Raw genomic sequence first — 18,174 nt, 5'->3', positions numbered from 1 at the left:
CAGCCCCACCTAAAACAAAATTCACCAGCCATCACTGATTATGATGCATTCTCATTTCAAGCAAAGTATAAGACAATACTTTCTTAACAGTATACTTGTAACCAGGAATAAGTCTTCAAGTAACAATATTCAAATACTAACAGTGTTGGGTTTGATTGATTGATTGAAACTTTTATTAGTAGATTGCACAGTGAAGTACATATTCCGTACACTACTAAACCACTAGATGGTAACACCCGAATACGTTTTTCAACTTGTTTAAGTCGGGGTCCAGGTAAGGCAGAATTTGGTTTTATTCTGAATCCAGTGAAACAGATTGGTGATTTTAGCTGATATAAAGATTTTCACTGTAAATCACTTACAATCACTGTAAACATTATCATTTAAAAATAGCTAACTGTTTTCCCCCCATTCTCTGGGATTATATTCCCAGTTTTGATCTTGGACGTCTGGTCACTTATAGCATATAAATGATAAATGGGTTATACTTGTATAGCGCTTTTCTACCTTCAAGGTACTCAAAGCGCTTTGACAGTATTTCCACATTCACCCATTCATGGAGGGAGCTGCCATGCAAGGCGCTACCAGCACCCATCAGGAGCAAGGGTGAAGTGTCTTGCCCAAGGACACAACGGACGTGACTAGGATGGTAGAAGGTGGGGATTTAACCCCAGTAACCAGCAACCCTCCGATTGCTGGCACGGCCACTCTACCAACTTCGCCACGCCGTCTAATAGAATATAAAAATATTCTATTACTGTTAAGCAAACTACGAATAATAAAACCTGCCAAAACATGTGTCCTTTATCATAGCTACACGTATGACAAAAAAAATTGTGAAAATCAGTGGTATTCAGTGAGGTAAAATTAATTAAATGCGCTGACAGTTCATTGCGTCCGAGATCAAAACTGGGAATATAATCCCAGAGAAGGGGGGAAAAAAACGATCAGCTATTTTTAAATTCAAGAAACAATATGATTAGGTTATATATACATGCGTATATCCTACATAAACAATGTATGAATACATTAGATATCTATATATTTTAGGGACCTATAGACTGTATCTCTGTTGCTGCAGCAGCAGATAGTTTATTCTGTTTTGACACTTTGTATTGATAGTATGTCCCTTTGGATAAAAGCGTCTGCCAAATAATTAAACATAAACATATAAAAGCCAGACTAAATTTAGACTTGAATAATACTGTATAGCCACTGTCCATCTGATTTTCTAGTTAGCTAACATATATTACCCCCCACCCCCGACACAATCTGGACTGTGGTCCTAACTTTTACCCCTGTTGGCTTTTACAATCTTTATCTTCATCATTTATTTCAACTTTATGTTATTCAAGTATGACATTTTTTAATTGTAATGAATTTCATTGACAAGCATACTCTTGTTTGCTAGCGGCTACTATTTCAGTACTATTGAAGATCTTTGCTCCTTCTCAACTCTGTGGTAATATTATTTTCACAAAATACAACCAATAGGACGTTGATGTTAAATCTTACTTGTGAAAAGTAATCCCCCGATTCCTATTTTCAACAGTCCGCTCATTTGGGCAGGAAAACTCTGAACACCATTTTTGTTTTCTACCTGTCAACTGTCAGTTGATCGCCGGCTCCTCATCACCACTTCAAGATGGCGGCCGAATTTCTCGCCTCACAGCAGCCAATGCTGCGTCTACTAATAAGATGTGTATGGTTAGATGCGTTTGACTTAGCTTAGCTTGCTAGCCGCTAACAAAAGAGACAAGGCGGAAGTAGGCCACACATCGCTCAGCGGATACACGTCTAATTGTCGTGATTGTGCCAAAATGCGTACAGTCCAAATGCTGAGAGCGTTGGTGAATCAGCGACTAAATGCAGCGGTTGAAGAAATATTTGTGGTGTTCGAAAGAACGATAGCGGACTACGAGGAAGAGAAGCAGCGACAACGTCGACTACTGGACGCTGTCTTCAAGCGGCCTCGACTTCTGTTACACAGAGCAGGTTTGTTTCCTTCTTACTCTCACATGTTTACTGTAAAATAATGCACACTGCACCGCGGCTTGCGTAGCCATCGAATGGGGTGGACTCGTTTTCTACATCTTCTGTACTTGTTATTATTAATTATAATTATCGAATGCAGCTGGGTAGGTACCCCCGCGGCCCCGAAAGGGACAAGCGGTAGAAAATGGATGGATGGATGGATGTATACTTATCCATGCATCTAAATGCATAAACACACCCCATAAAAGGAAGAAATTATCGATATATCCTTAGATTACCAAAAGGACCATGTAAATGTATGTTTAATTATATAATCCTGTATATCTGAGGTATTTAATAACAGCTCCATACTTCTCAAAGTTTCTAATACATTTTCTATTTTACAATCATTCCCTCTCTTGCTGATCTTTTCCTTTAAAGGCCTACTGAAATTATTTTTTTTTTATTTAAACGGTGATAGCAGATCCATTCTATGTGTCATACTTGATCATTTCGCGATATTGCCATATTTTTGCTGAAAGGATTTAGTAGAGAACATCGACGATAAAGTTCGCAACTTTTGGTCGCTGATAAAAAAAACCTTGCCTGTACCGGAAGTAGCGTGACGTCACAGGTTGAAAGGCTCCTCACATTTCCCCAGTGTTTACACCAGCAGCGAGAGCGATTCGGACCGAGAAAGCGACGATTACCCCATTAATTTGAGCGAGGATGAAAGATTTGTGGATGAGGAACGTGAGAGTGAAGGACTAGAGTGCAGTGCAGGGTGTATCTTTTTTCGCTCTGACCGTAACTTAGGTACAAGGGCTCATTGGATTCTACACTTTCTCCTTTTTCTATTGTGGATCACGGATTTATATTTTAAACCACCTCGGATACTATATCCTCTTGAAAATGAGAGTCGAGAACGCGAAATGGACATTCACAGTGACTTTTATCTCCACGACAATTCATCGGCGAAGCACTTTAGCTACGGAGCTAACGTGATAGCATCGGGCTTAACTGCAGATAGAAACAAAAGAAATAAACCCCTGACTAGAAGGATAGACAGAAAATCAACAATACTATTAAACCATGGACCTGTAACTACACGGATAATGCTTTCCAGCCTGGCGAAGCTTAACAATGCTGTTGCTAACGACGCCATTGAAGCTAACTTAGCTACGGGACCTCACAGAGCTATGCTAAAAACAATAGCTATCCACCTACGCCAGCCAGCCCTCATCTGCTCATCAACACCCGTGCTGACCTGCGTTCCAGCGATCGACGGAGCGACGAAGGACTTCACCCGATCATCGATGCGGTCGGCGGCTAGCGTCGGATAGCGCGTCTGCTATCCAAGTCAAAGTCCTCCTGGTTGTGTTGCTGCAGCCAGCCGCTAATACACCGATCCCACCTAAAGCTTTCTTCTTTGCAGTCTTCATTGTTCATTAAACAAATTGCAAAAGATTCACCAACACAGATGTCCAGAATACTGTGGAATTTTGCGATGAAAACCGAGCTTTTTGTATTGGATACAATGGTGTCCGAATACTTCTGTTTCAACCATTGACATCACGCGCATACGTCATCATACATAGACGTTTTCAACCGGAAGTTTCGCGGTAAATTTAAAATTGCACTTTATAAGTTAACCCGGCCGTATTGGCATGTGTTGCAATGTTAAGAGTTCATCATTGATATATAAACTATCAGACTGCGTGGTCGGTAGTAGTGGGTTTCAGTAGGACTTTAACTTACGTCTCTCTTCTGTAAACTTCTTGCAGTATAATATAATATAATGTGTTCTACATCTTCAACAGTTTTACATGGAGCACATATTTCTGTTTGACATTTTCCTATTATTGCCGTTGTTATATTTAGCCCTGTATGATCAAATCTTAGTCTTCTCAACACGGCATATTTCATTCTATTCTTCCTCTTATTCTCCTGTGCATTAATAGTTTTCTGTATGTCATAAAAATGTTTTCCTCTGCAATTGTACCCCTATGTACCTCTGTCACATTCAATATTTCTGACATCTCAGAGCGTTCAGTCGTTCACAACTGGACTGCTTGGTTTGTCTTGGAAGACGTTTCGCCACACATCCAAGTAGGCTGCATCACTTCGTGCTCTTAGACTTAGGCCCCGTTTACACTTAGCCGTATAAGGTTATCCAGGGTAAATCCCACCTAACCTTATCCGTGTCCGCACACAACAATCCCACCGTTTAAGACCACCACCCCCCTCTGTCCGCCGGTGCGACGCAACCTAATACACATGCGCGGAAAATGCGCACATCATAGTCACGTCCAGTGTTGCTTTGTGTGCAAGTTCTTAAATTTAAAGGCCTACTGAAACCCACTACTACCGACCACGCAGTCTGATAGTTTATATATCAATGATGAAATCTTAACATTGCAACACATGCCAATACGGCCGGGTTAACTTATAAAGTGCAATTTTAAATTTCCCGCTAAACTTCCGGTTGAAAACTCCTTTGGAGGATGACGTATGCGCGTGACGTAGCCAGTGAAACAGAGGTATGGCTCCCCCATTGAAGCCAATACAAACTGGCTCTGTTTTCATCTCATTATTCCACAGTATTCTGGACATCTGTGGTGGTGAATATGTTGCAATTTGCTCATTGCACTATGGAGAAAGAAGCTGAGCAAGCAAAAAAGAAAGTTGTCGGTGCGAAGCGGAATATTTTGCGAGGGAAGTCAGCAACACAACACAGCCGGCGTTTCATTGTTTACATTCCCGAAAGATGCAGTCAAGATCGAAGAACTCGGACAACAGAGACTCTAACCAGGAGGACTTTGACTTCGATACACAGACGCCTGTAGAGAACTGGGACAACACAGACTCTTACCAGGATTACTTTGATTTGGATACACAGACGCAGACGCGGTACCGTGAGTACGCAGCTGCGCTTCCAAACATTTGATCGCTTGCCCGTACGTGCGTGTCACGTACGTAACTTTGGTTAAATATATAAGCTTTATGAACCTTGGGTTAGGTGAACGGTCCTTTGCGCTGAGTGAGTGTGTGTGTTGTGCAGGTGTTTGAATTGTATTGGCGGGTTATATGGACGGGAGCTGGTAGCTAGGAGCTAGCATAACAAACACCTAGGTGTTTTTATGCGGGATTAATTTGTGGCATATTAAATATAAGCCTGGTTGTGTTGTGGCTAATAGAGTATATATGTATGTCTTGTGTTTATTTATTGTTGTAGTCATTCGCAGCTGAATATCAGGTCACCCCTTGCTCTCACAGCATCTTCCCTATCTGAATCGCTTCCACTCCCCACTAGTCCTTCACTTGCACTTTCCTCATCCACATATCTTTCATCCTCGTTCAAATTAATGGGGAAATCGTCGCTTTCTCGGTCCGAATCGCTCTCACTTCTGGCCGTCATCACTGTAAACAATAGGGAACTTTGCGGAAATGTTCAACTGACTACGTCACGCTACTTCCGGTAGGGGCAAGGCTTTTTTTTGTCAGATACCAAAAGTTGCGACCTTTATCGTCGTTGTTCTCTACTAAATCCTTTCCGCAAAAATATGGCAATATCGCAAAATGATCAAGTATGACACATAGAATAGATCTGCTATCCCCGTTTAAATAAAAAAAATTCATTTCAGTAGGCCTTTAACTTATCTGAACAATATCCAGTGTTGTGGTATTTCAATTAACTAGAATCCAGTGTGCTGTTGGGCCCTATTGTAGTGAATCACACCCTGAGCCATTATAAATTAATCAAATCTTTATTAGACATGTACACAATGTGATAAAGAACATTTTACATCAATCAATCTAGAGATCTAGATATCTGGTCAGGACACTCCTCACTCTTTTGCCTTCACCTTCATTGCCCATTCGTTTTTGGTGACTTTATATACTCTGGACCGAGACGTTGAGTCCGTGACATACATAGCAGACAATAAATGATAGTCTGCTTTGCCAGTCCAAAAGCATTCAATGTTTTCCGTAGTTAGTCTTCCCTCGACGGCCAGGTAATTCAAAGCCCATGCTACCTTTTTTTTAATCACATCCACGGGAGCTCGCATTCTCGTTGACTCTCCTTCGACAAACGGACAAAGTTTTTCGGTAAGTAGCATCACAGCTGACCAGGACATTCCCAAGTTCTTTTGCCGTCCGACAAGTGTTGTATCCGAAATAGCTGCAATCGTTTTCTCTTAAGTTATTTATGTGTGATTTCCACAAGCGTCTGTACATGTAGAAGAAGGAGTAACACGGGCATGTCTGGATGACTCGCTTTCATATTTCCAGTGGTTAGCTCCGGTTGTTATGAAACTGCTTTATTAGGAAGCTGGCTGTGGCGTGTTATTTCTGACGTCACTTCCTGTGTGGGTGTGGTCTTTCTGACTGTGGAACCCCATTTTTATGACTTGATGGGGTCTGGGGCCCCATTTTTTAAAATTCCTAGCGCCAACACTGTGATGAACAAAAACACAAATATTTATCTTTATATATATATAGATCCAGAATGTAGAGCATTTTTATTAGATATTAGAAATTACATGATGGCGCTGTGTTCACACCCCAACACTGTTTTACCAAATATAGTGAATAACCATGATTAATAATCGTGATTTCAATATTCATAACAACAATCTGGTTTATTAAATTTGCCCATAACCATGCAGTCCTAAGTATAAAACTTGACCTCTTATATTAACACAAGTTGTATCTGTATGGACAAAAAGTGCAGTTCTGTCTTGTATCATCTTGCGAATTTTTCACATGTACTTTTATTTATTTATAGTATTTTTTTTGTTTCTGTCATCTTACTTTGTTTATAATGCTTGTGTTGCTTTCATATGCTCATTAAACTTTCTACTTGAGGTACATACTTAAATTTTTAATGTTTGTGTTTTAAAAAAAAAAAAACTTGGTAAAATGATTTCAGTATAAACAGTTTTTGAAATTTTGAGCACATTTAAAATTACCGCTATAATAATAACCATGATAAATTTGGTCACAATAACTGTGATAAGAAATGTTCATACCATGACATCCCTATAATGGACAATTGTAACGTAATTGTTTCGTCAAATAAATTGATAAAAACACCGCAACATGAATGTTTGCCTTGGTGCCCTTCCAACTTGCCTTAGTGCCCTAAGATATGAGCCATCCTTTAAGGCAACACTTGCCTTGGCCTTAGAAAGTAAGAATTTGAGGCCTTATATTATATTATATTATATATATATATATATATATATATATATATATATATATATATATATATATATATATATATATATATATATATATATATATATATATATATACACACACTACCGTTCAAAAGTTTGGGGTCACCCAAACAATTTTGTGGAATAGCCTTCATTTCTAAGAACAAGAATATACTGTCGAGTTTCAGATGAAAGTTCTCATTTTCTGGCCATTTTGAGCGTTTAATTGACCCCACAAATGTGATGCTCCAGAAACTCAATCTGCTCAAAGGAAGGTCAGTTTTGTAGCTTCTGTAACAAGCTAAACTGTTTTCAGATGTGTGAACATGATTGCACAAGGGTTTTCTAATCATCAATTAGCCTTCTGAGCCAATGAGCAAACACATTGTACCATTAGAACACTGGAGTGATAGTTGCTGGAAATGGGCCTCTATACACCTATGTAGATATTGCACCAAAAACCAGACATTTGCAGCTAGAATAGTCATTTACCACATTAGCAATGTATAGAGTGTATTTCTTTAAAGTTAAGACTAGTTTAAAGTTATCTTCATTGAAAAGTACAGTGCTTTTCCTTAAAAAATAAGGACATTTCAATGTGACCCCAAACTTTTGAACGGTAGTGTATGTGTGTATATATATATATATATATATATATATATATATATATATATATATATATATATATATATATATATATACATATATTAACTTGCACTTTCTGTTTTGAAATGACATGGGATCCCAAATACACAAAATCGGGTACCAACAAGTAAGAAAAGTAGGTTTTGTATTATAGGGTTCCAACTTAAGAGGTGTTTTGAGATAATAAAAAAGTAAAATATATCTCAATCTTCTTTCAAAAAACATTTAGCTATGCTCAATTATTTAGCTAACAAAAACACAAAACAAAACCTAAAGTGAAGTAAAGTGCCCTGGTTTAAGAGGACATGTTTAAAGGTCAACATGAAAATAATTGACTTTTAACAATGAACATGATTATAGGACATACACACAGAGATTTTAGCCAGGAACACCAACCTGCCAACTGTATCATTATACTGTGTGACAGGCTGTCCTTTTAAAAAGTAATTCATTGTAGTTACTCCTTATTGAATTACTAACATAATTACTCTTTAATAAATATAATCAATTACTAGGGCAATGAATTAATGTTACTTAAACGAAAACTTCTGGCATAAATAGGTGTCATATGAGGTGTGTGTGCGTGCGTGCGTGCGTGTGTGTGTGTGTCTTTTAAGTTAAAGTACCAATGATTGTCACACACACACTAGGTGTGGTGAAATTTGTCCTCTGCATTCGACCCATCCCCTTGTTCACCCCCTTGGAGGTGAGGGGAGCAGTGGGCTGCAGCGGTGCCACGCTCGGGAATCATTTTTGGTGATTTAACCCCCAATTCCAACCCTTGATGCTGAGTGCCAAGCAGGGAGGTAATGGGTCCCATTTTTATAGTCTTTGGTATGACTCGGCCGGGGTTTGAACTCACGACCTACCGATTTCAGGGCGGACACTCTACCCATTAGGCCACTGAGTAGGCTGTGCTTGTTGCCTAGGGACGTGTGACGTCAGCGAGTCCGAGTTTGAGCTGTTTTGTTAGCTTAGCAGGCGAGCAACGGTAGTTCAATCGTTCGCAACTGGACTGCTTGGTTTGTCTTGGAATACGTTTCGCCGCTCATCCAAGTAGACCTGGATGAATGAGAACCTTCATAGGTATACCATTCGTACACTCCACAAAAAAAAATTCACAGCGCTAACTGCTTCGATCAAATCAGGGGCCGTACTTATCAAGCTTCTTAGAGTGCCATTTTACACTTAAGTCCTGAGAATTTGCGAAATTTAGTCCTACTCTCAAACTTAAGAATAAAAGCTTTTTATCAACGTTCTTAAGTATAAGAATCACTCCTACTCTCCACGATATTTAAGAGACCTTCAGAGGTGTCTTAAGTGGTTAGGAGTTGCCAGCAGGGGATGGCACTGAGGCGAGAGAGACGTGCGCGAATGTTCAGGGAACGGAACAATGTTTTTTTTTTTTTTGATGACGAGCAGCTGATCAAACGGTATCGTTTAGACAGAGTGGATATTATTTTTGTCACAGATTTAATACTTTTCGATTCCTTGTTGATTTCTGCATGTGTCTGCAGTGGGCTAGTATATATAGAGCCACCCACACCAGTTGCCTAATTAATGAATTGGAAATAAAATGTTATGACAGTAGCGTATGTGTGTGGCCGTGAGGCCGATATATATATATATATATATATATATATATATATATATATATATATATATATATATATATATATATATATATATATATATATATATATATATCTATATCGAGTTTAAGTAAAAATATATTGAGATATACTTTTTCGTCCATATCGCCCAGCCCTGATATATATATATATATATATATATATATATATATATATATATTACGCACACATACATATACCGTATTTTTCGGAGTATAAATCGCTCCGGCTGAAAATGCATAATAAAGAAGGAAAAAAACATATATAAGTCGCACTGGAGTATGAGTCGCATTTTTTGGGGAAATTATTTGATAAAACCCAACACCGAGAATAGACATTTAATTTCTTTTTTTTTTTTTTCATTTATTTATTAATTTCAGGCAATGACATAAAAAAGTACAATGTTGACAACACATAATAATATAAATTAATATAGTGCAAAAGGTAATGTATAGTATGTAATGCATGATTGTCCAGTTTTGCCTGAAAGGGAGTGGGAAGAAGATAATTTATTTAATCCCACCCCCAGTTCTCCATTTGAAAGGCAATTTAAAATAAATAAAGAATAGTGAACAACAGGCTGAATAAGTGTACATTATATAACGCATAAATAACCAACTGAGAACGTGCCTGGTATGTTAACGTTACATATTATGGTAAGAGTCATTCAAATAACTATAACATATGCTATATGTTTACCAAACAATCTGTCACTCCTAATTGCTAAATCCCATGAAATCTTATACGTCTAGTCTCTTACTTGAATGAGCTAAATAATATTAATTGATATTTTACGGTAATGTGTTAATAATTTCACAAACAAGTCGCTCCTGAGTATAAGTCGCACCCCCGGCCAAACTATGAAAACAACTGCAAATTATAGTCAAAAAAATATGGTACACACACACACACACACACACACACGCATATATGATATACAAATTATATACGCGAGGATCAGTCCTCGGCCCCACCCTTTTCACACTCTACATGCTCCCCCTTGGCCGTGTCATCAGCCAGCACGGAATATCATTCCACTGCTATGCCGATGACACTCAACTCTACCTAAAAACAAACCCAACCCCCTCTGCTGCCCTGCCATCATCCACACTTACCAACTGCCTGGAGGAGATAAAGGCGTGGATGAAACACAATGTTCTTCAACTGAACAGCTCCAAAACCGAAGCCATTCTAGTCGGCACCCCACATCAGACTCAGTCATACACCATCACCAGCATCACCTTCTCCGGCCACGACATTCATCTCTCATCTTAAGTCACTAATCTGGGTGTAGAATGGACCCTCACTTGAGGCTCAAATAAAACAACTGTGCAAGACCTCCTTCTACCACCTCAGGAACATTGCTAAACTCCGCCCCTCACTCACTCTCTGATGCCGAGAGGCTCGTCCACGCCTTTGTCTCCTCCAGGCTAGACTACTGCAACGCACTTCTTGTCGGGATCCCCAGCAAGAACATCCAGAAGCTGCAATACATACAGAATAGTGCTGCTAGGATCCTGATGAGAGTGCGGAAATATGACCGTATCACACCAATTCTCAAATCCCTTCACTGGCTTCCTGTTCCACTCAGGATTGAATAGAAATTCACCCTACTAACCCACCAGTGCCTCCATGGAAATGCCCCCCTCTACTTCAAAGAACTACTCACCCCCAAATCCTCCACTCGACACCTCCGCTCCGGACAGGCTAACCTCCTACAACCTCCGAGGACAAAGCTACGAACAATGGGAGACCGGGCTTTCTGCTCCGCCGCTCCCAGTCTGTAGAACGCTCTCCCTGACCACCTGAGGGCACCACAGACTGTGGATGCTTTTAAAAAGGGCTTAAAAACCCTTCTTTTTTAAAAAAACAACCTTTTTTTAGATATATGCATAATAGTTCTAGCTATTTGGCTCTTCTAGTTTTTGTTTTTATTTATTTTTTATTATATTTTTATTTGTTTAATACACTGTAGCACTTTGAGGTTGTTTACTCAATCTAAAGTGCTTTTTTTTTTACAAATTAATATCTATTATTTTTATTATTATTATTATTAAATAATCAAATTTCAATCAATTTAAATAGATTGTATCTTATAGTGTATGACGTAACTTGTAGTAAAAATGTGTCTAAACGAATATATAAAACACCTGCAATTTTCATTACATTATTATTTACATCAGCGACTTATGTTCAAAGTTTCCAAAAAAGTAAACACATCGTTGACAGCCACAAATCAAAATAAACTTTCACGATCCTGCACATAAACAACGTTGACAGGTCTAGAACTGCTGAGTTTGGAGGGCAAACGATCGACTAATTTAGCACATTTAAACTATGAAATTAACCTACCTAAATAAGTTGTGCAGCTTGCTACATTTTTTCCCAACTGCCTGTAATTGTTTTTTCTTTTTTTATTTGTTCCTTACTCGGCATTTTGACAGCTGCCTGACCTAAATTCACTGAACACCTGACATCCTTCCAGACCCTGATGCAACAACTAGTTAACGGAACAACTTGGCCCATGTTGTTTATACTGATTAAAGTTAATTATGCGATGTCTTAAACAGTTGAAAATGTAAGAAAAGCCATGTCGGGGTGTTTATCAATTTATTTGACTAAACAATTACGTTACAATTGTCCATTATAGGGATGTCACAGTATGAACATTTCTTATAACGATTATTGTGGCCAAAATTATCACGGTTATTATGATGGCGGTATTTTTAGATTTTCAAAAAGTACTTATACTGAAATCTTTTAACTAAGTTTTGTTTAAAAACATAACACATTCAAAATGATATATTTTGTATAAGAAAAAAACATTATTGTACCTCCAGTAGAAATTAAATGTGCATATGGAAGCACCATAAGCATTATAAACAGAGTAATATGGCAGAAACTAAATAACAATAATAAATAAATAAAAATAAAGATGGCTATAAGATGTAACTACACTTTTTGTCCTAGTATACAACAAAAGTGTTGATATATGAGAGGTCTAGTCTTACACATATCGGAGAACACCTCAACTATTTAAAAGTTTGGCAATGAAATATGACAGCGCTGCAGTGAGGTATTTTGCCATTTTTGACGAAGGAGCACAAGGAGCTGCTTCTGGAAGACATCAGGTATTGTATATGTGACAGTGGTAAATGATGTACTGTAACTGTGGCATCCAACTTGTCATTTACCAGCAAATGTATTACAAAACCCAAAACCAGTGAAATTGGTACGCTGTGTAATTCGTAAATAAAAACAGAATACAATGATTTGCAAGTCCTTTTCAACTTATATTCAATTGAATAGACTGCAAAGAAAAAATATTTAATGTTCGAACTGATAAACTTATTTTTTTTGCAAATAATCATTAACTTAGAATTTATTGCCAGCAACACATTGAAAAAAATGTTTGCACAGGGGCATTTTTACCACTGTGTTACATGGCCTTTCCTTTTACAGCACTCAGTTAACGTTTGGGAACTGAGGAGACCCAATTTTTTAAGGTTTTCCGGTGGAATGTTTTCCCTTTTTTGCTTGATGTACAGCTTAAGTTGTTCAACAGTCCGGGGTCTCTGTTGTCGTATTTTACGCTTCATAATGCGCCACACATTTTCAATGGGAGACAGGTCTGGACTACAGGCAGGCCAGTCTAGTACCCGCAATCTTTTACTATGAAGCCACGCTGTTGTAACACGTGGCTTGGCATTGTCTTGCTGAAATAAGCAGGGGCGTCCATGATAACGTTGCTTGGATGGCAACATATGTTGCTCCAAAACCTGTATGTACGTTTCAGCATCAAATGCGCCTTCACAGATGTGTAAGTTACCCATGCCTTGGGCACTAATACACCCCCATACCATCACAGATGCTGGCTTTTGAACTTTGCACCTATAACAATCCGGATGGTTCTTTTCCTCTTTGGTCCGGAGGACACGACGTCCACGGTTTCCAAAACAATTCAAAATATAGACTCGTCAGACCACAGATCACTTTTACACTTTGCATCAGTCCATCTTAGTAGACCTCGGGCCCAGCGAAGATTGCGGCGTTTCTGGGTGTTGTTGATGAATGGCTTTCACTTTGCATAGTAGAAATTTAACTTGCACTTACAGATGTAGCGACCAACTGTAGTTTTCTGAGGTGTTCCTGAGCCCATGTGGTGATATCCTTTACACACTGATGTCTGTTTTTTATGCGATCCAAGGTCAGGGGCATTCAATGTTACGTGCAGTGATTTCTCCAAATTCTCTGAACCTTTTGATGATATTACAGACCGTATATGGTGAAATCCCTAAATTCCTTGCAATAGCTCATTGAGAAATGTTGTTCCTAAACTGTTCGACAGTTTGCTCACGCATTTGTTCACAAAGTGTTGACCCTCGCCCCATCCTTGTTTGTGAACGACTGAGCATTTCATGGAAGCTGCTTTTATACCCAATCATGGCACCCACCTGTTCCCAGTTAGCCTGTTTACCTGTGGGATTTTCCAAGTAAATGCTTGATGAGTATTCCTCAACTTTCTCAGTTTTTTTTGCCACTGGTGCCAGCCTCTTTGAAATATGTTGCAGGCATCAAATTCCAAATGAGCTAATATTTGCATACAAAAAAGTTTTCCAGTTCAAACTTTTAAGTATCTTGTCTTTGCAGTCTATTCAATTGAATATAATAATATTGTATTTTGTTTTTATTTACCATTTACACAAAGTGCCAACTTCACTGGTTTTGGGATTTGTATAATTGATTTTTTATTTGATTGATTTGACATGTTTTAAAGGCTAAATAAAACGTGGGATTAGCTGTGCAGTACCGATGGCGATGAATAAATGAATGCCTCGGACTATGCAAGTGGGATTTATGATAAGAACAGGCAACAGTAAATCAATGTTTTGAGCATTCTAAACGGTAAGAACTGTGCGACTCCCTGTCATCCAAGCACTCCATGTTGTGTCAATAGCTCACCAAAGCAAAACAAAATAAACTACACCCAAACAAATCATAAATGGATCATTTATGTCCCTCTTACTGTAAGTCTTCCTTATTTGCTTTTTGTTTCTTATGAAAAGTTCTGTTTTTGTTTTTTGTGTGTGTGTGTTTACTGCCCTTTCTGTTTCTCCCACATTTGATTTCTTACAAGATTTCCACAGGATTTCATAAAACATTTTTTGTACTGTACTGTTTTGTCCTTTGGCTGTACAAGCAGCTGTCTTGCTTGTATGTAAGATTTTACTGCAGAGTTCCTTTTGTGTTTTTACATGATTTGTAATTATTCTGTTACTCCCTGGTGTACAGTGTGGTTATGACATCTTGAATGTCAATGTGGAGACTGATGTGCTTATCAGAACATATGCTGGTGCAGGATAATGTCTGATTTAACTGAGCAAAGCTGGACTTTTCTAAAGCATGATTTTGTCTATTTGTGTCCTGCAGACATCTGTGGAGAACATTCTCTCCCTGAGCAGCAGGAGTGGACCTTCACGGAGGCATCACTACCACCCCACATTGAAGAGGAGGAGCCATACCCTACACGTTTTATAGAGGAGAAGGACCCGCGGTACCCTCCGTTTAAAGGAAACAAGGCACAACAGTCCCCCCGAATTAAAAGGGAAGAGGAACAGCCCCCCCAACATATAGAGGAAGAGAAGCAACAGCATTATCACTTTAAAACAGAAGAAGAGGAGCCACAGTCAACCCAAATTAAAGCGGACGAGTCACAGTCCCCTGACATTGAGGAAGTTGAAGCGCCAGAGTTCCCCCAAATTAAAGAGGAAGATGAGGAGCCACAGCCTCCTCAATTTGTAGAGCAAGAGCAACAGCTCCCTCACTTTAAAACAGAAGAAGAGGAGCCACAGTCAACCCAAATTAAAGCGGATGAGTCACAATCCCCTCACATTGAGGAAGATGGGGCGCCACAGTCCTCTTCATTAAAAAGGAAGAGGGGGCAGAGCCCCCACACATTAAAACATAAGAGAATGAGCCAAGGCACCAGCATATTAAAGAGGAAGAGGAGGAGCCACAAAAGTGAAAGTGAAGCAAAGAGAGAGGCGGAGCCTCCAAGCAGCAGCTCAACTCAACACATGACAACAGAAGCTGATGGAGACCACTGTGGAGGATCACAAGCAGACAAGATCTTAGCTCCACTATCAGATAGTGACGACACAACGTCTCACTCTCCTGACACTGATGATGAAGACTCTAAAGATGATAAGACATGTCACACTGACAACACACACTTGACATGTTCTCACTGTGACAAAACGTTTAATTACCGTAGTAATCTGAATGTACACATGAGAACACATACTGGAGAAAAACCCTTTTCCTGTTCAGTCTGTGGTAAAGGTTTTGCACGGAATGATAATCTGAAAATGCATACAAGAATGCACTCTGGAGAAAAATCATTTTCCTGTTCAGTCTGTGGTAAAGGTTTTGCACAAAACATTCATCTGAAAATACATACGAGAATGCACACTGGAGAAAAACCCTTTTCCTGTTCTTTCTGTGGTAAAGGTTTTGCACATAATAGTAATCTGAAAAGACACACAAGAATGCACACTGGAGAAAACCCCTTTTTATGTTCAGTCTGTGGTAAAAGTTTTGCACGAAATTGTGGTCTGAAAATGCATACAAAAATGCACACTGGAGAAAAACCCTTTTCCTGTTCAGTCTGGGGTAAAGATTTTGCATGAAATAGTGATCTGAAAAAACATGCAGGGATGCACACGGTGAAAAACCCTATTCCTGTCTTGCCTGTAGTAAAGGTTTTGCACAACAAAGTCATCTGAAAATAAACACAGGAGTGCACACTGGAGAAAAAACATGTTTCCTGTCCAGTCTGTAGTAAAGGTTTTATACAAAGTAAGACTTTTAAAGTACACTGGAGACTGGAGGTTTCATAGACAGTTTAAATTTGAAAAGACACATGAAAAGACACACACACTCAAGAGAAACCATTTAGTTTCAGTGTGTGTGTGTGTGAGAGATGAAAGATTCCCTAATAAGTACCAGTGTAAGACACACAAGTGTGCGGGTGAGAACAACAGCTGCAAATGAAGACGCAGGATGTTTTGTCATTGTTCTGTGTGTTACAAGCTTGACAAATTGCTTCTAACTTTTATGTTCCAACACATTAACCCTTGCATGCTAAGATCATTTTTGAACTGTTAGCGATCTACAGCGTTCATTTTTGTTTGGTAAATCACAGACAATGAGAGATTATCATCACACTTCAACATCTCTAACATGTAAATGCTTCCTCTTTCCTAGATCAGCATTGTAAATGTAAATATGGTCTTAATTGTTTTACCCTGGATAAATACATGTTAAATAAATACATGTAAACTAGGAAGTAAATGTTTATATACTACATTACCCAGAAAGGTTAGTGCTGTAGACCGGGACAGGAAGTAGGTTTGAGTTATGTTGGAGGACATTTGTGCCGTTTTGCTCAATAAAGAGTTGATATATTGTTACATGTTGTTGTTCCTGCTTTGTCTACACAAGAAACACATTTGGATAGGACAGCTGCTTGAGCGTCGCTCTGAGACAAATTTGATTGATCTGTGAATCGAGACATTGTGAAATCCCAGAGGGCCTGAATGATGAACTCGTTGACCTGAGACCGAAGCGGGATTGGAAAATGTAATTTGTTTCTCGTGCCAGCAGGGCTCTCAGTATAACAAACCATCTCCCTAATGATGAATAACGTAGATGCATTTTTAACGGCTTAAGCTACGGGACATTTAAAAAATAATATTACTAAAGGGCTGTCAAAATTAATGAGTTAATTTGTGTGATTGATCACAAAAAATGATGGCATTAATCATGAAGACACTTTATTCAGGCAATTTATTTTGAGTGTACAAACTCTTTTACCTTACGGGCTCTGCGGTCAGTCATCAGATCAATAATACGTCAGTACAAAAATGAGTGAGGAGACTCCCGACTGGTGGTCTCGTTGGCAAATGTCACTCCTAATTACATCCTGAAAGAACTTCAGATAAACCTAAATATTATATTGTAGCGGTTGCTTTAAAGGCCTACTGAAATGAATTTTTTTTATTTAAACGGGGATAGCAGATCTATTCTATGTGTCATACTTGATCATTTCGCGATATTGCCATATTTTTGCTGAAAGGATTTAGTATAGAACAACGACGATAAAGATTGCAACTTTTGGTATCTGATAAAAAAAGGCTTGCCCCTACCGGAAGTAGCGTGACGTAGTCAGTTGAACATATACGCAAAGTTCCCTATTGTTTACAATGATGGCCGCATGAAGTGAGAGAGATTCGGACCGAGAAAGCGACAATTTCCCCATTAATTTGAGCGAGGATGAAAGATTTGTGGATGAGTAAAGTGCAAGTGAAGGACTAGTGGGGAGTTGAAGCTATTCAGATAGGGAATATGCTGTGAGAGCCGGGGGTGACCTGATATTCAGCTGGGAATGACTACAACAGTAAATAAACACAAGACATATATATACTCTATTAGCCACAACACAACCAGGCTTATATTTAACATGCCACAAATTAATCCTGCATAAAAACACCTGCATGTTTGTTATGCTAGCTCCTAGCTCCTCTGCTAGCTCCTAGCTCCATAGAACACGCCAATACAATTCAAACACCTGATCAACACACACAATCACTCAGCCCAAAAGACCGTTCACCTAACCCAAGGTTCATAAAGCTTATATATTT

The 18,174-nt window shown here is 38.8% G+C and overlaps 1 protein-coding gene across 1 annotated transcript; it reads left to right on the top strand.

Annotated features, from left to right (window-relative positions):
• The first annotated feature begins 1,675 nt into the window (after positions 1-1,675).
• LOC133653564 (zinc finger protein 239-like) lies at positions 1,676-17,425 on the top strand. The gene is made up of 2 exons (XM_062052985.1): positions 1,676-1,995; positions 14,903-17,425. The coding sequence occupies exons 1-2, from the start codon at positions 1,821-1,823 to the stop codon at positions 16,159-16,161; spliced, it is 1,434 nt and encodes a 477-aa protein (XP_061908969.1). The 5' UTR covers positions 1,676-1,820; the 3' UTR covers positions 16,162-17,425.
• Positions 17,426-18,174: the final 749 nt, after the last annotated feature.

Source organism: Entelurus aequoreus, linkage group LG07 (genome assembly GCF_033978785.1).
Source record: "Entelurus aequoreus isolate RoL-2023_Sb linkage group LG07, RoL_Eaeq_v1.1, whole genome shotgun sequence".
NCBI lineage: Eukaryota > Metazoa > Chordata > Actinopteri > Syngnathiformes > Syngnathidae > Entelurus > Entelurus aequoreus.
This window is presented reverse-complemented; position numbering and strand designations above follow the sequence as displayed.